The 22,664-nt window shown below is 43.5% G+C and overlaps 1 protein-coding gene across 1 annotated transcript in view; it reads right to left on the bottom strand.

Moving 5' to 3' along the window:
* The window catches only part of Galnt17 (polypeptide N-acetylgalactosaminyltransferase 17), a 441,501-nt gene that overhangs the window by 256,444 nt on the left and 162,393 nt on the right, over positions 1 to 22,664 (bottom strand). Inside the window, exon 2 of the mRNA XM_036171972.1 lies at positions 18,890 to 19,073. Within this exon, the coding sequence (XP_036027865.1) occupies positions 18,890 to 19,073 (184 nt within the window). The remainder of the gene's footprint in view (positions 1 to 18,889; positions 19,074 to 22,664) is intronic.

Raw genomic sequence — 22,664 nt, 5'->3', positions numbered from 1 at the left:
GAGAGAGATGGATGCTGGTGCTCAGCTCGTTTTCTCCTTTACAGTCAGTCCAGGACCCCAGCCCATGAGGTGGTGCTGCCCACATTCAGGATGGGTCTTCCCTCCTCAGTTAACATAGTCTAGAATCTTCTTAACAGACATGCTCAGAGGTAAGTCTCTAAGATGATCCTAGATACCAAGAAGTTGACCATCAGTATTAGCCATCACAAGTGGCTTCTTAGTCTAAGCAATGAGAGAGGTGGGTGTGGTGATTTAAAAAGGAATGCCCTCCATAGGCTCAGTTATTTGAATCCTTGACCTTTAGGAGTGGCTCTACTTGAGAGAGATTATGAGGTGTGGCCTTGTTGGAGTGGGGTGGACTTGTTAGAGGAAGTGTGTCACTGGGGATGGGCTGTGGGGTTTCAGAAGCCCAAGCCAAGCCAAGTGCCTCTCTTCTCTTCCTGCTGCCTGAGAATCCAGATGTACAATTCTCAGCTGTAGCTGCAAGTTTTTCTGTGCCCCACCTGGTCTCCAGTCACTCAGGCCCAAGTAAACACACAGAGGCTTATATTAATTAAAACTGCTTAGCCATTAGCTCGGGCTAACTATTGACTAGCTCTTACACTTAAACTCAGCCCATTTCTGTTAATCTACAAAGATTAACATACAATAAAATATATGTTGCCATGTGTTCCATGGCTTTACCTGTGTGCCATTACATGCTCTCCCCTGGACAGCAGGCTGGCATCCTGACTCAGTCTTCCTCTTCCCAGAATTCTCCTTGTCTGCTTATCCCACATATTCTTCCTGTCTGGTTACTGGCCAATCAGCATTTTATTTATCAAACAATCAGAGCAACACATTCACAGCATACAGAGCAACATTCCCACCACTCAGCTCCTCTCCAGCACCATGTTTGCCTACATGCCATGCTTCCTATATTGCCATCCTGATAATGGACCAAACCTCTGAAACTATAAGCAACCCCTAACTAAATGTTTTCCTTTATAAGCGTTGCCATGTTCATGGTGTCTCTTTACAGCAATAGAACACTAAGACAGTAAGCAATACAACAAATGGTTCAAACTTAATGTGCACAGAACTTTAGATGTCCTTAAAATACATGTTTCAGATTTGAAGTCAGTCTGTACACAGTGCAGCCTAGAAGTCTCTGTCTCAACAAGAGTCTCAAAAGACTGGGGTTCATGTGCTCTACTGATGTAGGGAAATAGCATATCAGCATAGGCTTAGACTTTAAGATAGTCCCACTAAGGAAACACCAAGGGCTGGGGAGATGGCAGAGTGGGAAGGGTACAAGCAGCCAAACCTGAAGACTTGAACTTGATCCCCAGGATCAAGGAAAGAATTGACTCCTGCAAGTTGTCCTCTGACCTCCACATGTGTGTAATGGCATGTGTGTGCCAACTCCTACACACATACACAGAGAGAGAGAGAGAGAGAGAGAGAGAGAGAGAGAGAGAGAACACAAAGAAATGTTTGTTTAAAGCAACAATAACAAATTGCTGGTGCACAAATTCAACACAGTCTATAGCTATAAGACAAAACAAAACAAAGTCTCCCCCCCCCACAAAAAAAACAAAAACAAAAACAAAAATAAACACTCAAGCACTGTGATGAAATAGTGACTTCTTCAAATCTCACATGTATGTAGAAAAATAAACACAGGCTACCAGTAACTGTTCATTCCTCCACTCCCTCCTTGTCAGCTTTCACAGAGAAAGGGCAGCTAGGGAAACTCTGTATGGAACAAAGAAGGAAGCTGGCAAGAAGCCAGGATGGATAAAAAAAAATAATCAATAGAAAGTCCAGCTCAGGTGTGACAATGTAAAAAAAAAAAAGAGGTTCCCTGGTCCATCGAGTACTTGTTTGTAATGATGGCCTGTGCATGAGCATGATTACAGGCATTGTACTGAGAGTGGACAAGATGACAGGAAAGGCAGCCCTTGACCACACAGTAGGGATGGAGAAATAAATAAATAAAGGGAGCCTAGGTGAATCCTAAATAGTCAGGCAGACCCAGAGCCAGGTATCAGGACTCCCCTTCCTCTACAAATACACAAATACACCCACTAAAGAAGTCACACTAGGGGATGTGGCCAGCAAGGTTATCTTTGAGTCATGTAAATGACCCAAGTCTACAGAAGCAATTGAGAGGACTAGTGAGAAAGCTCAGCTGGTGAAGGCACTAGGCACCAAGGCTGATGACCAGAGTTCAATCCCCAGCTGTTCTCTGTGCAGACTGGGGCTATATTTGTCACAAATCATCCAGGGCTGATTTGAAACTTCTTTGGAGTCAATGGTATAAATAAGACTGTGCAACTAAAACACCTCACATGTGCTCATGAAACTCCTGAGAGCTACAGACAGCCCTGTGCTAGTCTTAACTGTCACTTGACATAACCCAGAATCACCTTGGAAGATAGCCTTAATGAGGAATTATCTAAACCTGGTTGGTCTTCTGGCATGTCTGTGGGGGATTGGCTGAATTATTAGTTGACGTAGGAAGAGCAGCCCATTGTCAGTGGCATCATTCCCCAGGTAAGAGATCCTGATACACTATGAAGATAAGAGAGAAGAAAGCCAGCTGAGGTGAAGTGAGCTTGCGTTTCATTCCTTCCCTACGTTTGGCAAGAGAAAGGTGAGGCTTTACCTTAACCTAAAATTCCCCACAATAGCTGTAATTGTGAGCTGAAATAAACCATTTTTTCCCTAATTGGGGGTATTTTAACACAGCAACTGAAATGAAGCTAGAACCAGCTCTTCTGTTTAACGAGGGGTCAAGGGTACAGCAAAAGTGCTATCCCTGGAAACACATCACATTATATGATCATCACAACATCTACCACTGAAGACCTCCCCAAGGCATAATAACTTCAGTACATTTCCTTGACACAATTTTGCATTTATTTATTCAGCTGACTTACTTACACTCTTGGTAATGAGATGACGCTCAGAACAGTATGGGTTCAGTCACGTTGTCTTCTTTCATGTTCATCTGATTCGCTGCATAAGACTATTTTTATGCAGATGAGGTTAGGATGACATTAAACATTTTCTCCTGATTTTCCAAGAACAAATATGTTCTCTCCATATGCCCTGATCTTTTATTTTCTCCCGGTGTTCATCGTCAAAGCCCTGTTGGCTGATCTTTTTTTTTTTTTTCCTAAATTAACTAAAAGAACATGCCATCTGCAGTGTGAGGTGTCTACTTCTCCATGTGCAGCACACACATGATGCTCCCATGAACACATAAATTTAGTCTGTCTCTCCTGCTCTTCCGGAAGCCCAAGTTATTGTCCATTCCAACACTGATGCAGATCTCATCTCCTTCATAATACTCCATGGGTTTCTCTCGCTTGTCACACTGAGGGATCTTCACTGTACTGGAAGATCACAAATAATGAAGGTCTCTCTATATAAAACATCTGTCAGGCTTGCAGACACTGGGATCTATTGATTATTCTCTGAATTGAGAAAGGTATTGAACCAGTTAGCTTTACCTGTCATTTTGACACAGCCTACAGTCATCTGAAAGGAACATCTAGATTGAGGAATTGCCTAGACTAGATTGGCCTGTATCCATGTCTGCAGGATTTGTCTTGATTACTGACTAATACAGGAGGACTCAGCCCACTGTAGGCAGCATCTTTTCCTGGGCAGGTGGTCCTGGGCTGCATTTAAAAAAAAAAAAAAAAAAAAAAAAAAAGCTAGCTAAGCCTGAACCTATCAGAGAGCCAGCAAGCAGTGCTCCTCCATGGTTTCTGACCTTCAAATTCATCCTTTGAGTTCTGGTCAGGACTTCCTTCCGTGATGGCCTATGATCTGAAAGTGCAAGGCAAGTAGATTCCTTCTTTAACTGAGCTGCTTTTGATCATGGTGTTTGTTATAGCAACGGAAAAGAAAGGAGAGAATACATGTGTGTGGGAGAGTATTTCTTTTAGGTAAGTGCGGGGAGGTAAACACATGAGCACTAGTTTAAGATAAAGTCCCTCGCACAAGCTCAGGTACATACACACACACACACACACACACACACACACACACACACACAGCAAAACACTGCAATGAGAAGTGGTACACTAAGAACCAACACCCAACTCACCAGTTATGGGTTCCATTACTAGAATCCCCATGAACAGAAAGCATTAGGATTTCTGAATATGTAATAAGCTGAGTGAACACCCTCTCATAGCAACAAATCAATCTTTTGAGTGACTTTTCCTGAGCAGACCTGAACAAACCCCTACTGGTACTAGACAGGGCATCACCAATGACAGACCAAATTAACAATTCTACCTAAGTCTGACAATGAGTTTATTGGAGTTATGGTGGGAACATGAATGAGGAATTATATACAAAAGCATACATAATTCAAAGGCATCTTTGTCATTGTTAAAACCCACTCCAGGATGGGTGATGACTCACAAAAGTGGCATCCCTGGAGCTCCTTGCAAGTAGTTGGCTGGTGGGAGTTTCTCCTCTCCCTGGCAGTCTTCACTGCAATCATAACCCTTGGGAGAAGGCTTGCCAAAGTTGTGAGTTTTAGAAACTTCCTGAGACTACTAAGTTGTTGACTTCCTGGGTTTTAATGAGTCTCCCTCTAGGACATAATGTAAAAATTGCTGCACAACAGCCTGCAATGTTGCCATCAAGTACTAAAGGTCCATAGACATAAGGATAACCGCTACTTTCAATTCCAGCATCAGTTTGAAGTCAGCTAATAAATAAGTTGAGAATTGTACTTCCTACAGTAATGGCTACATGTTAGGTACACGAGGTTGGATCTCAGTGTTACCAGAGACTGTAAACAGCAGAGGGGGTGAAAGATAACACTCAGCTCACTTTTCCTTTTGTATTCCTTCAGGATCACGGCTTGTGGAGTGGTGTCACTCAACTTTAGGGTGGATCTTTTCTCTTCAGCTAAACCTTTCCAGAACCGGACACCCCAAAAGATATGTTTCCTTGGCTATTCTAAATCCGCTTGACCACAAAGATTAACCATCACAGACCTCTTGGCTAAATAAACTCTACTGTAAAACATTTCTTAAACCTAGTATTATTGTTATTTCTTTTCTTGAGCTTAATACAAAGTACTGTGTACTGTAAATAGTTTGAACTCTATCATACTTACATACAAGGGGTCATACTAGATAACTTATCAGATTTCACATGCAGCCCCTTTGGTATTAGGATGCTGAGTTGGATGACTTTAAAAGGGATCAAAAGAAGAAAATCAAAGCAGTGGAATACACAGATGGGGTTTGTGGGGAAGAAGGAGAGAGAGAGAGACAGACAGACAGACAGACAGACAGAGACAGTGACAGACAGACATCAAGACAGAGGGAACAGACAAACAGACTGAGACAGAGAAAGAGACAGAGAGAGAAAGAGAGAAAGGGGAGGGGAGAAAGGAGATTCCACAGAGGAATTCTCCTTTCCTCTAAGGTTCAGGATTTCTTTCTCACTTGGCAATACCAGTGTGGGTAGAAGATTCCATTTGGCATGCCTGGAAGGTTATCAATACCAGAGTGATTAGAAGGTTCCATTCTGCAGATGTGGGAGGTGAGGTTAGGCATGACCAGTTTTAGAGAGGCTATGTGATGGGAAGACAGCATTCACAAACCTTGAACACAGTCTCACGCAACACACAGGTGGTTGTGGGCCAGGGCTCCACAGTACCTGTGTGACCTAAGTCAGGCTTCTGAACCTCTCTAAGCCCTCCCTTGCCTCATTTATAAAACAGAGATGGTAACAGCTACTTCAGAGAGTGGTTAAATTAAAATGAGATCAATAAAACATGCAGCACAGTGACAAAAACATAAAAGGCAGTCAATAAAAGGGAATAATTATCGTGCTCAGTGAATCAGACAGGCTCCTGAGCCTGGACCTATTTATTATTTCAATCAGCAAGTATTTATTGGACAGCTTCCCTCTTGGTGAGCGTCGGTGAACAAGAAAGTAGTACCTAGGATGTTTCACCTTCTGAAAGTCATTTTGAAGCCATGGGAAAACCAGGGACTAGGGGCATGGAGCAGTGGTGGAGTACCTTTATAGAACTTCCTAGGGAATGACAGAGAATCTAGTTCAGTGGTAGAGTACCTGCCTAGAATTCCCCAGTAAGGGGCTGAGGATGTGACTCAGTGGTAGAGCACCTGCCTAGAATCCCCCAGTGAGGGGCTGGGGTGTGACTCAGTGGTAGAGCACCTGCCTAGAATCCCCCAGTGAGGGGCTGGGGCATGGCTTAGTGGTAGAGCACCTGCCTAGAATCTCCCAGTACTGCAAATAAAAAGTAAAGCTTCAAAGGGAAACTAACAAAGGTACATCAATCATCAGAGATATTCAGATAGAAAGGGCCTGGTCATGGAGACAATAACCATGTATGCATGACTTTTCATGGGAGGAATCTGGACAGTCTCATGCTATTAAAACCTACATGGGCCCAAAGATGCCACTGAAAATATCTAGTCAATAGAAGTTGTCATCTTGGTAAGATCTAGAGTCACCATAGAAACAAGCCTTTGGACAGGTCTATGAGCGGGTGTCTAGACTGAGTTAATTGAAGTGGGAATATCCACTCTTCATGTATGGGGCACCATTCCATGAACTGGGATCCCAAGATGAATAAAAAGGAGATAGTGAGCTGAGCACCAGTATGCATCTCTCTCTCTGCTTCCTGACTATGGATGCCACGTGATCATCACCCGCCTCATGTTCCTGTGGTCCAGCCTTCCCTGCCATGACATACTGACCCCTCAAGCTATGAGCCAGAACAAACACTTCCCCCTTGATCTGCTTCTGCCAGGTATTTCATCACTGTAAGGAGAGAGCAACTAATCCACATCACCAGTGCTTGTGTGACTCCATCCTCCATGCTTGCTCCAGCCCCCGACCTGCATGCACCCAAGCTCAGCACAGTGACATTCCACAGATGCCTCACACACTCATGCAGAAGACAGACATTGCTGGGATATGATTGGCTAGAATCTGCAGGTGACGGGGGTGGGGGGGAGGAATAAAAGGAATGAGGACCCTTTCTTGGTGAAGTAAAATGAATTCCAAAGAACCCTGACATGTGGATTTATTAAGCAGGAGGCCAAAGGAGGAACCAGAGATAACAGCAGCAGGAATTGCTCATCAATAACACACGCTGTCTAAGCAGGGAGGCGTGGTATTAAAGTCTGCACAGAAGTCGCAGCAACAGCTTTAATAAGCAGACAGATTTCCCTGTACCAAGGTGGTCTCTTCCCCAGATTATGGGATAAGCAAATACAGATAATCAACACAGCACCACCTGAATGGCACATCCGGACAAGAGATAGGATCCAGGATTCTGGAGCCACCAACCTCATTCACACACACTGGCAAATAGTAAATGAAGCTGGACAGATGCACATCAGGTTGTCATCTCAAGGAAACTGTAACCATGGGAAACTATGGACAAGCAGAGGTACCATCCTCTTCACAAAATATGAACCACAGGAGGATCCTTACTCCCAATTAATAAAACCACTTCCACTGTATATCCCCAAACTTGAACATCACACATGGGATGACGATGGCTCAGTGTTGCAGTTCCTGCTTTCTAACATGGGGAACCCACAATTCAAGCCTCAGTGCCACAAATGCAAATTCGTATTCCAAGCTAGAAACTTCTACATGGACCATTGCATCCATATCTAGTTAGCTGCTACATCTGGTTGATTCTGTGGAAGGTCTTTCTTTCTCTTCCTCCTCATCCCTATTTTACAGTTCTGGGGATAGAACCCAGAACTGTGCACACACTATACAACTCTAAGGTTAAGTCACAATCCTGTGGGGGATTCTAGGCCAGAGCCCTGTGGCTGAGCTACACCCATCCCCTCACTAGTAGACACTAAGTAGGTGCTCTACTGCTGAACCACACTCCCAATCCTGTCTTCCTTTTATTTTGAGATAATGTTTTACTATTTTCCCATATGGCCTATGACTCACTTTGTAACCCTGGCTGGCCTTGCACTTTCTGTTCATCTGTTTCAGTCCCTGAATGGCTGGGATGGACAGGCCTGTGGCACCAGGCCTGGCTGACTACCCACCAAAATGTCAGAATTATACATTGGAGAAAAGACGACCTCTTCAATAAGCATCACTGAGCACATGCAGAAGAATGAAGTTAGAGCCCCCTACATACAAAATATATCCACTGAAAATGGATCAAAGGCCTCAATGTAAAACATATATCTACTAAAAGAAGTTGCAGGAGGGGGCTGGAAAGATGGTTCAGTAGTCAAGAGCACTTGCTGCTCTTGAAAGAGAGCCAAGACATGCAATCAGCTGAGCTATCCATTGTCTGTCGTGAGTAGATAAAGACAATGTGGTATATCTACATGGTGGAATATTATGCATTCAGAGAAAAATAAAATTCTCGTAATGGCTGTAGTAGGCATGGAAGTGGAAAATAGCATGTCAAGAGAAAAGCCAGATCCGGGAAGGCAAATACTGCACATTCTCAATCATACACGGACATGGGGAGTGAACGGTTCCCAAAGAGGCTGGGGCAAGCTGCTAAGGCTTGTGACCTGAGTTCAATCTCCAGGACCTACATGGAGACTGTGGAGCGAACCAGCACCCACAAGTTGTCCTCTGACTTCCACACATACCCGCAGCAGCCTACAGATCACTAGCTGTTAAGGGCAAAACTTCAAGGTCAGTGCAAGCTTGATTTCTCCCTGTCCTGTGACCAAAGTGTGAGGTGTCTTCAGCAACAGGCTCCTACCTGCCATGAAGTTTGAGAAGACAAGTAGGAGCGATGCCTATATCCTGTCTTGTTTGGGTTATGTCTCGGGACACACACACTACTCCCACCCACACACTGATTATGTTTTGATGTCGTTGTTTTATTGAGACCAGATCTCTTTATGTAGCCCTGCTATCTTCAAGCAGGGTGGAGACTGAGAATCAAGGCTTGAGACTGTCCTCCGACCATGCACTCATACACACACACCCATGCATATACCTGTATGTATGTGTGCAAACACATATGCACATGCGCGCGCACGCACACGCACAGAGAGAGAGAGAGAGAGAGAGAGAGAGAGAGAGAGAGAGAGAGAGAGTGAGCACTTTAAGGAATGCCACCAGAAGTGCTGGGGATGCAGTTCCTTGGCAGAATGTTTGCCTGCAAGTGTGAAGCCCTGGGTTCCACTCCCAACTTCACACAATACAGAATTGCTAGTATGCTGCGCACAGTGGCCAGAAGCAGTGGTTCATTACACTTCTCATGAAGAGCCATCAAAGCAGAGTCTGGGGACCCCATCAAGACATGGGCAACATTTAATGAGTCTGAAATTCCAACTACCCTGATCTGATCATCACATATACACGCATCCAATTATCACCCTACACTCCATAAACACACACGATTACTGTGTTGGATACAGAATTAAATAAATGAGATACAACGGGAAAAACAATCAAGGTCATTCCTGCAGGGCTCTCCTGCTCTCAGGACCCCTCAGCCTCTTATCTTTCTCTTTCTGGACCTGGCCCAAAGCACTTTATATAGCCCACATGCCTTCCCACCCTCTTTGATGTCCTACAAACCTAGCTATGGTTTGCTCCTCTCTGACACCCAGGGGACCTCAGTCATACAACCATGTTTAATAATTTATTTGAAAACCAAAAAAAAAAAAAAGGAAACGGAAAATAAGAGACATGGACCAAGAGAATACGCATACAATCTGGAAAATAGACCACTCATGTGAGAAAATATCAAATACCATGCATTCGCCTCCTCCCAAGGAGAGAGGGGGGATTGCTTACAAAATTATTCTGAAATTTTGAAGACAAAACCAGAATGGAATATTTATAAGTATTGGAGGGATGCTATCTGCCTCAGTTTTAAAGCACTCGGGAAATGAAAACACGGAAAGATTGACAGTTCCAGACCCAGATGGATTTTAAAGTACCTGTCCAAGCCACAGAATTCAAATAAAGAGGAAAAAGCAAGTTCTGGGATGAGATTTGACAAGCAAGGGGTTAATTGTGCAACTACCTAGGATATCATTCATATTTACTAGGAAAACAATTTTCTCAAGTGTGGTTAGAATTAAAACAACTGGAGCTCTGTTTAAAACTATAATGAAATCCATCTACTTTAATCTGCTCCCCAAACAATCATTGTGAGAGCTTTGAGGGGTGGGAGAGACTTAACACAGGATGACACCCACTGGGAGACCACTTCCTTACAAGTGAGAAGATGTTCTAACCCCAGGCAGCTCTCTCCCCTGGACTCCAGAGCTCATTTTTTAGAGAAGTTTATTCCAGGGATAAGCCTCTTGCCACTCTTGAATGGGGGTGGGGGAACTAATTTTCAGATGACACAGGTTAATTTGGTCATTTTTTGTGTGGCACTCAGAATTTGCAAAGGGTGACTTTGTTTATCTTGTATAGCCCATGGGCAATTCTCCAAATCAGCCCAAATTCCATTTTCAGATTTATCTCACAAAGAGCTTCCAAAAATAAACAAGAGAGCATGGGGTAGCACTGATCAGTAAAGTTATTAAACACCCTCACTGTATCTAATTTTCTTGCATATAATATTCATCTTTATTTCTATTGCAGTTCTTTATTCATATGTGTGTATAAGTCAGGGGACAGCTTGCAAGAATTGGTTCTCTCCTTCTACTATGTGGGTTGCAGGAGTAAAACTCGGGTCACTGGGTTTTGCTGCAAGTGACTTTGTTCCATGAGCCATTTTCCAGCCCACACATTATGTTTATATATATATTGCATTTCTATTATAGTTTCACTGAAATTCTGTGGACTTATATTTTTGCCTTAATTGAACTTTTGTTAAAATAGAACATAAACTATTTCATATCACTTCTTGTGTTCCATATTTTTATGAACAACAATGACTAAGATGCCAAATCTTGGTGTTTGTTTGCTTGGTATTTATTAAAAAAAAACAACTCTGTGTGTGCACATGTATGTATAAAAGTGTGCATGTACAGATAGAGGCCGGGGATCCATGTTGGGCATCTTTTTCCTTTATACTCCACTTTACTTTTTAAGACAAGGTCTCTCACTGGATCCAGAATTCAGCAAATGTCCCTCAGCTGTTTGTCAGCAAAAATCCAGAGGGCCATCTGTTACCACTCCCTCGACAGTATGGTTACAGACGTGTGCTACCATTTCCAGCTCTGGGTGTGTGCTGGGGATCTGAACTCAGGTCTTCTTGCTTACCAACAGAGCCATCACCCCAGCCCTGGTTTTACTTTGTTTCTTTGGTGTGCTGGCTAGTCTTATCTCAATCTGACACAAGCTAGAGCTATTTGGAAAAGAGGAAAACTTAATTGAGAAAATGCCCCTAGCAGATTGGCCTCTGGCTAAGTCTGTGATGCCTATTCTTGATTGATAATTGATGTGGTAGGGCCCAGCTCACTGTGTGGTGGGGCCACCCCACTCTGGCCCTCAGTACTGTAAGAAAACAGGCTGAGCAAGCCATGTGAGCATTCCAGTAAGCAGCATTCCTCTGTGGTTTCTTCTGTCATTGTTGGCTATGATGTGTCTTGGTAAGAGGTAAATGCCATATGGAATAATAAGCAAGCTTGCTTTAATTCCCACCTTGGTTTCCCTCAGTGATGGACGATGATCTGAGCTTGTAGGTCAAATAGACACCATCACCCAAGTTGCTTTTGGTCAGAGTGGTTTTTATGACAGGCACAAACATGAAATGGGGACACCCGGCAACATGTCTGTCACCCCTGATCTCACTCCCTTTCTTTCTATTTCTAGCCCAAAGAAGTTAATTACTGCTGCCTGGTGGAATCTGGCTTTTTGTTGGCTTGATGGTCCGCAGGTAACCACAGCTGCAGTGAATTCATGTCCGCAACAGCCAACTCGTATCCACACGACAGTGCTTTATAACAGTTCTCCCCCGCCTCCAGCTCTCACATCCCTTGTACCCCCTCTTCCACCGTGTTCCCTAAGCCTTGGATGAGGGGTGATAAAGGTGTATAGACTTGCATTTCCCCCCCTCTAATTTTTCCAACTCCTTTTATCACTACTTACCCAAATGATTTCCTCGATGCTATTTTTCCAACCCTTCACAGACTTGCCTATTTTTGCTCAATTTTAAACTTAGGGGATTTATTTTGATTATGGTTATTTCTGTAACAGAAATGTTCTCATTCTGTAAACAAAGTATCCTGTGATCCCTGGAAGTCAATTATAGTTTTAAAGTCTAGAGTCTCTGCCTCCACAGAATGCTATTTGTTATTAAGGTTTGTTATTGTTTTTTTTTTCTCTTTGTTGCTGCTGTTGTTTATGTTCATTTGTTGATAATAGACTCTTTGTAGGATGTCTGGAGCTTCTATCTCGCTTGTCTCAGAGTATATGTGATTGGCCTGGGGAGATGATTTAGTCAGTGAAGTGCTTTTCTTGCAAGCTTGAGGACCTGAGTCTGACCCTAAGAACCCACACAGAAATCCAGATGTGGTGGTCACACCTGTAATCCAACACTGAGGAAGTGGAGACAGGAGGATCCCTAGGGTTTGCCTGTTGATCTAATACAGGAGAGCCACAGTCCCAGTAACAGACTCTGCCTCAAATAAATAAGACTCCTAAGCACCAAGACTGGAGATCAACCTGCATCCTCCACAAACACACACACACACACACACACACACACACACACACACACACAAGTGTGTGCATGCACACACATGTGCACATGTACACACATCACAATTGGAAAAAAAACGAGTAACATCATATAAAGATAGAGTTTAACAGCAGGCATTCCACATGAACAGCCATCCTGAGTCACCCCCACAGTCATCCATTGGCCTCTTCTTTAAGTTGGGTTGGTTTCTGCCAAGTGGATCTGCAAACTTTTACACACAGCAGTGGGAGAGCCTAGAGAGGTCACAAAGCTGAACAGTCTCTCCATTGAGTATGTTCTGACATAGGCCACCTCCATAAACTCGAGTTTGGAGGGTCAAGGACAGGGACAAGCTCCGGCTGTGCAGATGTGAAGGCAGGTGTCCTGGATAGCTTTAGCTGTCACCTTGACAAGAGTTTAGAGTCAGAGGAGAGGAAAGCCTCAGTTGAGAGATCACCCAGATCAGGCTGGCCTGTGGGGTTGTGTCTGTGAGGGGACTGTCAATTAAGACAGTTCATTGACATAGGTAGGAAAACACAGCCCACTGTGGGCAGCACCACTCCTAGACAGGTGATCCTGGGTTGTATCTAAGTATGAACATGCCAGTAAATGAGCATGTGATGTTCCTCATGGCTTCTCTTTCAGGCATTTCTGTTTTGAGCTCCTCCCTTGGATTTCTGCCCTGACTTTCCCTGGATGATGAACTGTGACCTGGAAGTGTAAGATGAAATAAACTCTTTCTTCCCCCAGTTGATTTTGGTCAGAATGGCCTCTCACAGCAACAGAAAAGAAACTAGAACAAGAGGAAATAGAGATATGACTACAATCCTCTCATTCTTACCCACATCCAGCCATAGGGAAAGCCTGTCTTGTCCTGTCCGGGTCCTGAGTGGTAGTATATGGCTTTTCTTTCAGAAACCATGTGACCCATCCTGTCTTCATTTGGAAGCAGAGATAATTCTTGGCCTGGTAGCTATGACAACAGCTTGAGCAAACACACAGTGATAGATGGTAGACAGCTAGGCCTGTGGTATTAGTAATGGTGTTAGCACTTCCTAAGAGAAGGAGGGAGTGGAGGCTCTTAGGACCATCATCAAGGATCCCAGCCACTACTCTTTTTGCCTCGCCATCAGTTGCAAAGGATCTTGGGAGATGTTAGACTACCTAGGGAATGGAAGACAAAGGCGAGTCTCCATGATGTGGCATCCATGTGGTTGCCATCCATTACGGGGTGGGCTTTTGGTGGCACAGCTGCTCTTGGGTCATTCATGCCCCTGCAAGTAGCCTGTCACCTGTGCTATGAAAGCAAGTCCCCAAAACTCATTGGCCGACCAAGTTGGACTTTGGTGGAATCATTCCTTTGGTCTGGTGTCAGAGCCCTACCTAGGATGAGGAGGCATTGTTCACGTCTCCCCTGGAAAGCTAGTGCAACAGTGCGTCTCTGGGGTTCCAATCAGCTATCAACTTGGTGATGAGAATCACCTCAGGAGGAAACCTCAGTTGAGGGACTGCTTCTACCAGGTTGGCCTGTGTGTGAGTGTCTTGATTGTTCATTGAATGTGAGCAGCAGTATTTTAGGGGCTGGGCTCTGTGTGTATAAAAGTAACCGAGAACCACCAGCAAGCAAATAAGTTAGAGTGTATTTTTTCTTTGTTCTTAGCTATGGACGTGACAAGACTAGATGCTTGAGTCCCTGCCTTAAATTCCCTGAAATGATGCGCTGGGCCTTGGAATTAAAAGCCAAAGAAATCCTTCTTCCTTAAATTGCTTTTTGTAAGGGTATTTATCACAGCCATAGAAACAACACTAAAAATGAATCTCTGCCCATTTCATGTGGGAAGGTAGGTCTCAGTTTCTCCAACTGGCTGCCAGCTACCACTTACCCATTCTCTTCCCATCTTCTAGTCCCGTGGGTGTTTGGGTGATGTCACCAACTGTCTTAGTTAGGGTTTCTATTGCTGTGAAGAGACGTCATGACCATGGCAACTCTTATAAAGTAAAACACTTAATTGAGGTGGCTCTCTTACAGTTTTAGAGGTTCAGTCCATTATCACCATGGCAGGGAGCATGGCAGTGTGCCGGCAGACATAATGCTTGAGTTATAGCTGAGAGTCTTACATCTTGCAGGCAACAGGAAGTCGACTGAGACACTGGGTGGTCTCCTGGGCACAGAAAACCTCACAGCCCACCCCCACAGTGACACACTTTCTCCAACACCGCCATACTCACTTCAACTAAACCACACCTCCTAATAGTGCTACTCCCTTTGATACTAGGGGGAGGCTATCATATTCAAACTATCACACCAGCCATCTTGCTAGTTTTCCCTTTTCATGCTCTGTGCCTCTTTCCCATCATTTTAGCAGCTTCAGGAGGAACCAGACATAAAGCTAGGCTCACTCCACCAAGCTGTACCCCTTGGATATGCCGAGACTTCCTACTGCAGAGAACCACACTCAACATTTGCTTGCTGTTCCCCTGGTCTGGTCCATTCGTATCTGCCTCTCCTCTTCAGATGTTCTATCCAACATATCCTTTGAGCTTTCCTTAGCTTTGGGATATTGCCTCAAGCAAGAGATGCTCAGACCCTCCCTTCACACCCTGTGTGCACAGTTGCCATGGCTACCATAGACCACTGTTCTCCAGGATTGACATGGACATTGCTCCCTATGAGAGACTGGTGTTAGATGGGATGAATGAAAGTTCCATCATGAGGGAGAGAGGCTCACAAGGCCCCACTCCTCCCTGAGGACTTATTGGCAGTTAATGGTTGCCTGGGAAGGGAGGCATTTTCTTTGGTAGTGTTGCCAATGGAGTTTACCCATGCTCCTGTAAGTAGCCTCAAGTAAACTCATCGTGCACCAAGCATTGGGTAGAATCATTTTGATGCTCAGACATGGGGGTGCCTGGGATGGTTAATCTCAACTGCCATCTTGATGGGACTTTGAATGACTATAAAAAACAATCCTCGTGATATCTGTTTTCTAGAGAGAGTTAACTGGATTGGAAAGATATCCCCTGAATGTGGGTGGCAGCATCCCATGAAGTAGGTTTCCATACTGAATAAAAAGGAGACAGTGAAGTAAGCATCAATATTCATCTCTCTCTCTCTGATTCCTGACTGTGGATGCCATGTGACCAGCTGCTTCACACTCCTGCTGCCATGCCTTCCCCACCATGATGGACTGTACTTTTGAACTGTGAGCCAAAATGAATTCTTTCTTTCTTTCTTAAGTTTCTTCTTATTAGACATTTTGTCACAGCAACAAGAAAAAACCTCCCTATCTTGAGAGAACAGACATTTGTTAGTCTCATCAGGAACAGTTGCACAAAAGGGTCTCACACCACATTGGTCACCATGCACTAAGGATGGGTCTTACACCATAGAGGTCACATTGCACTGGAAGGATGTCCTTGCTTGCTTGGTTCCCTCCACAGACAAGACATGAGTAGACCAGGACTATGACCCTTGCAAGAATCCATCTCCAAGGTGCAGCATTCACTTGGTGCATAATAGATGCTCATTTGCCTCTGTTCAGTTGAGCCATTTCTAATACACTGCATGTTGGAGGCCCTTCCAGCCTCATTAGAGAGCGAAAAACAGGGCTGTGTTTATTTGCCAACATGGAAATAAGAAAGGCTAATCAGAAAGCACCAGGAAGTGAAAACCGCCAGATGTTTTTTGAGAACACAAGTCCAGGAAGACAAAATAGCATGCAATGGGGGTGATGTATATTTTTCCTAGTGATTCAAAATGAATGTATGCTTATTAGGCAGAGAGAGAGATTTAACGGGTTTCTCAGCTAATGCTGTAATTTTAAATCCATTTAAGATAATTTTCTTTATCTTGAATTTATTTTTCTCAGTAACCAGGATACTTAACTGATTTGCACAAAACCCATTTGAAAAAAAAAGAAATAATCTACTGCAAGCGAGGGCACATTTTAAATGGGAATAAAAAGGAGACACTGAAAATCTAAAGAAAATGGAGATTTGAGAAATCAGAGTGAGCTCTTACATAGTAAATAGAGACTTTCAAAGCTCCAGTTTGGACAGGGGAGGGGTGCCAACCCCCACCCTCGGTGGAGGAGCTTTTGGAATGTGGTGGCAGCGAAGGTCACTCTTCTTTGGGTACATGGACTGGTAGGTTACCTGTGGTCCAGTGGGTGTCCCCACACCCGCATGCTTATAAGTAGAAGATACAGTGTTGGGGACATGATGAAGAGAGTGATAGGGGGTTTGGGAATGGTGATAGATATGGCCATATTTTGTTGTCTACATGTATGAAGTTCTCAAGCATAATAAAAGACCCAATAACAACAAAAAAGGAACTGCTAAAATTCTTTGAAAGATAATGCTACAATATCGACCTAGAGAAGTGGTTCTCAATCTGTGAGTTACGACTCCTTTGGAGGTGGAATGATCCTTTCAAAGACCATCTGAAAACACAGATGTTTACATTATGAGTCATAACAGTAGCAAAATCACAGTAATGAAGTAGCAACGAAAATAATTTTATGGTTGGGGGTCACAGCATTAGGAAGACTGAGAACCACTGATGTAGAGCCTCCAGCATATTTCCTTTGGATTCAAAGCTTGGAAGTAAGCACTAGATCACTACATAGACACAAATGAGAAAAGATTACACACAACAGTATCACGCACAATACAACATCAAAAATACTCTAAATTTCCAATTATGGACAAAATGACCATAATGTGTTCTATCAAAAGCTTGTGGGGCTGAAGAGATGGCTTAGAGGGTGAAAAGCTTGCTGTGAAACCATGAAGACTTGAGTTTGACCCCTAGCCCCATGAACATGCCAAGGTTGGCAGCATAACCTTGTAACCCTAGCTCTGGGAAGACAGAGGCAGGAGGATCTCCCAGGCTGGTCAGCTAGCCCAGCTGAATCAGCAAGCTTCACCTTCAGTACGAGGCTCTACCTCAGAAACTAAAGTGGAGAGAGATAGGAGAAAACAGCTGACATGTACCTCTGTCCTCTGCATCTGCATGCACACCTGCCTGTACACCCCCCTACATACATACGTGTACACACAGGAACACAAACACTTACATATGTGCTTGTGAGAGAATGTCAAATAAAAAGAAACCTGATACATCAATGGCTCATAATCTATAGAAAACAGACTCAATGGTAATATTTTAATGTGGTCATATATTGGTACATGATAGTCTATAGTATTATCAATATGCTAGGCACAGTGGCTCATGTATGTAATCCCAACATCTGGGGAGGGAGAGCTAAGGCAGGATTGATCATGAGTTTGAGGCCAACTTGGGCTGCATAATCAATTTGAGCTAGCCTGAGCTACATACAATAAGACATTGTCTTCAAAACCAATAAATACATAAAATGAGGTTCAACAGATAGATGATGGAACAGGTAGATGACAGGTATAGATAGGTAGACAGACAGACAGATAGATAGACAGACAAATAGATAATGGATAAATAAAAGATAATTAATAGATATTAAAACTAAAAATATCTAAATTAAAATAGATATTAATAGGCAATTAAAACAGTTGCCATGTTTAAGTTAGGATACTATGGTGATATTTTAAATTTAAAAACTTTCATATTGAGAATCTTTATGCTTTTAAATTACTTTTATAACAGTTATACTTTCTATTTTCTGAGATGACATCATGTAGCCCAGGCTGATCTCAAACTAACTACTTAGGCCAGGCTGGCTTCCTACCTCAGTCCTGAGTTCCTCCACTCCTGCAGTGCTGGAATTGAGGGGCAAGGGTGCGCCACCACTCCTGTGGAGTCTGGGATGGCACCTAGGGCTTCATTCTAGAACCCATGCTAGGCAAGCACGATACAATTTGAGCCACATGACCAGCCCTTAACTTTTTTTAAAAAAAGATTTATTTATTTATTTATTATGTATACCATGTTCTGTCTGCACATATCCCTGCAGGCCAGAAGATGGCACCAGATCTCATTACAGATGGTTGTGAGCCACCATGTGGTTGCTGGGAATTGAACTCAGGACCTTTGGAAGAGCAAGCAGTGCTCTTAACCTCTGAGCCATCTCTCCAGCCCCTTAACTTTTTTAATTAGCTAATATTTCCTAAGCAACAAAAGTTCTTGATTGACTGATTACAGCAGAGACAGAGCAAAATAAAAGATCCCTCTGTGGTTACAAACAGATGAGAAAGTATCACAGAATAAGTCAAAGCTAGCCAGCTCCTTGTCAGGGCTCAGCTGTAACTTACTTAGTGGGCCGATAGTCTGGAATAGACCGATCCAAGGAGATCTTTTCACTGAGGTAGGAATTGTAGCCATACTTCTCATGAGGTCCTTTGGCTTTTTCTTCTTCAGAGGGGGAAAGGGTGGCAGGAAGGCCCCCTTTACCCCGCCCACCATACCCTTCGATGAGCCCAAGGGACTTGGATAACCCTAAAAAGAAGAAAGAGAATGAGTTATTCTAAAATACCTCCCCTAGATACATCATACAACCTCCCATAGAGCTACAATTGAGATTTTACAACATCTTAGCACAGGAAAAAATATGACCTCAGTTTACACATCCTGTATCCAGAGGCAAGGTCTGATGCAGCCTGGGCTGGCTTTGAACTCATTATGTAGCTGAGGATGACCTTGAACTCCTGATCTTCCTGCCTCCACCTCCCATGTGCTGTTATTACAGGGCTGCATCTCAAGTATCCAGTTCATGTGGTAGTGGAGATATTTCCATGCAGAGAAAGGCCCAGGCTATGCTGGGCTCTAGGGTTCACATCTGAATATCTACTGGGAGCCTCACTCTTCTTTTGGACACACATGGAAACAAAGACCACCAAGACCTGGAGAAAACAAACCAAGAAGAACCCAAGAAATGGGATGAATGTGGGGCATGATCACATTTCTTTGGGACCATCCCAGCCAGATTAGGTCTGCAGGAAGGAGAAGGTTCCAGGCATCTCATAGACCTAATACATATCAGGAACCACCAGGCTGCAGATGGATGGGTGCATGGGGGTGGGCGGGTTGGGGAGTATTGCTGCAGTTGAACTAGGAAAGAATAGATTGATTTCAACATGAGCTAAAAGCACAAGCCAGGACTTGACATGACTCTTCGCCTAGTGGTTTTATTTAAGTTCCATCTCAATGGCAAAGGGAAACACACAGTATCTGAGGATAAATCATGGAGAAGAGAAAAAAGCCCGTAAGCATGATAACCAACAATACAAGAAGGAGCCGTCCACGGCAACACTCTCTGGGCACCGCTGCCCTCAGGATAGTAGGTCCCCATCCATTGTCACAGTATTCCATAAAGACCTTGAGGGGTAAGTCAAGATGGCAGAGGTGTGAGAGGTTGAATTACTTAGCTAGGAAAATTTGTGCTTATGGCTCAATGGACAAGCCACTTAATGTACACGCACGTGCACACACTCTGGAGTCCCAGGAATTGAACCAGGGCCTTTGACACACTATACAATGGGTTTTTGTTTTTGTTTTTGTTTTTTGTTTTTGTTTTTGTTTTTGTTTTTTTTTGTTTTTGTTTTTGTTTTTAATCACCGAATCACATACTCAATTTCTTTCTGGAGAATTCTAGGCAAGCACTCTACTGCTGGTCTAGGTCCCTTGTCCTTCACCATGTGATTCTACAGAAGTACTTTCCCACTGAGTCACAACCCCAGCCCTTCATTTCCACTATGGACAGCATGAATATAAATCACTGTGTTCCTTGGCTTTAAGAGTAGGCAACTGCCAGGTGGTGGTGGCACATGCCTTTAATCCCAGCACTCGGGAGGCAGAGGCAAGCGGATCTCTGGGAGTTCAAGGCCACCCTGGGCTACCAAGTGAGTTCCAGGAAAGGTGCAAAGCTACACAGAGTAACCCTGTCTTGAAAAACAAAAACCAAAACAAAACTTGTAAAAGACTAGGCAGCTATGGATCCCAAGTGGACCCAAACTTCACATCGCTGGGGAAGTCAAAGCCAACAATTCCTCATGGGTCATGTGAGATTCAGCATCACAAAACACCAAGGTGCACCATCTGTTCCAGGCATTGCTACAGATGGGAACGCATTTGTGTAACACAAAATAATCAAAAGCAGCTTGGCTCAACCCAGGGCCACATTGTGCAACATGTGGATGGTTCCCATGGTTTAGTGTGTTCTTCTCATACTTGGGCTCTCAGCTCTTAGCGCCCATCCCAGCAGAGACGCCATCAGCTGAGATGCTCACTTCTTGCCTACATCTTTGTCTTTAGCCTCATGGTCCACTTAGATGTTGAAAAAAGGCCCAAATAGCACCTGCTTCGCCCTGCTCAAACAATGTCCTCAGTCAAACACAAGCACTTTTGTTCCATTTTGAAATCATGTGGTGGCAAGGCAAGGCAGTGTGCACATGGAATCCCATCACTCAGGAAGTGGAGATGGGAGGAGTGTGACTTCAAAGCCAGCCTGAACTACACTGTTCCATGGCTCAGAAATATAAATCAAACCAAATCACTAGTGATAGAGCACTACTAGAGGAATGGAAAACGGAAAAGGCTTTAGCAATTCTTCAACATGTCAAACACAGTTGACCATAAGACCAAGGAACTCAACCCCTGGGTGTATGTCAAAGCAAAATAAAAATGGATAATCACACAAAACTCAAACCAATGGCTCATAGCATGTTACCCAAATGTAAGCAAAATGTAATGTTGGCATACAGTGGTGTACTAGGCAATAAAAAGAATAAAGTGGCCATGTGTGGTGGTACACATACTATACCACATAGAGCATATAGACAGACAGGTAGATGATGCCTGTCTAGTTGACAGACACATTGATATATGATTTATAGACATGATAGATGGTAGTTGATAGATATGAAAGATGATAAATAGGCTGACAGATAGATAGATAGATAGATAGATAGATAGATAATTGCTATTTGGATGAAGGACATATAGATGTATGGTGGATAAACAAGACATAGATGATAGATAAATATGACATAATAGATAAATAGGCAAATAGGTGATAGATGACAGATGATAAATACACAGATGGTTGACAAGCAAAAGATAAATAGATGACAGACAAAAGGTAGATAAATATGTGATTGACAGGTAGACAGATAAATAATATAGAAATACAAATACAGATACATGATCAACAAGAGATTAGGTGCTATATAGAGATATAGATAGATTGATGACAAATGATAGAGATGATTACATACATACATGTGTATATATGTGCACATATATGTACAGATGTATATGTATGAATATATAATATATATATGTGTATATATGAAGTAAGGCTCTTTGGGTGCAGCATGGCCACATGGTCTCCTGAGCACTGGGATCACAGGATGCTTTCAATAGCTGAATACTACAGGATCTATAAAGCACCCCCACAAATCCATAAACACATAGCCCTCTTGTGATGAGCCATTCTGTTTCTAACAAGACAAAATGTAAGGGCACACCTAAAAACTTTCCAGGGAAGCACAGAAACACTCAGAAAAGCTGTTTTAAAATGCATAAAATGCATAAAGAGCCAAGCTTCTGGAACAGGAAATTCCTGAGATGAGTTAAAGGGAGAATGGAGACAGTCTGCTGAGACAGGAGAGGTGGCTTGATCATTAACTAAAGGCTGGTGTACAGAACAGGAGACTGCAAGTCCCCTAGAGAAATAAAATTGAAACAGAGATATCTATAAAAATCAGGATTCCCTTAGAAAAAGGCACTTAGAAAGGAAGCATGGAGGATGATGATGATGATGATGATGATGATGATGAAGATGATTGTTGTTGTTGTTGTTCCAAAAGCCTGGGCTGGTGTCTGGTTCAATTGTAGGGTACTCGTATATAATCTGTCAATAAGGGGCTGGGGGTTTATCTCAATGCTGGAGCCCCTGCCTAGAATCCCCCAGTGAGGGGCTGGGGTGTGGCTCAGTGGTAGAGCCCCTGTCTAGAATCCCCCAGTGAGGGGCTGGGGTGTGGCTCAGTGGTAGAGCACCTGCCTAGAATCCCCCAGTGAGGGGCTGGG

Source organism: Onychomys torridus, chromosome 22 (genome assembly GCF_903995425.1).
Source record: "Onychomys torridus chromosome 22, mOncTor1.1, whole genome shotgun sequence".
Taxonomy (NCBI): Eukaryota; Metazoa; Chordata; class Mammalia; order Rodentia; family Cricetidae; genus Onychomys; species Onychomys torridus.
The sequence above is the reverse complement of the archived record's forward strand: the minus strand, read 5'-3'. Positions and strand labels throughout refer to the sequence as shown.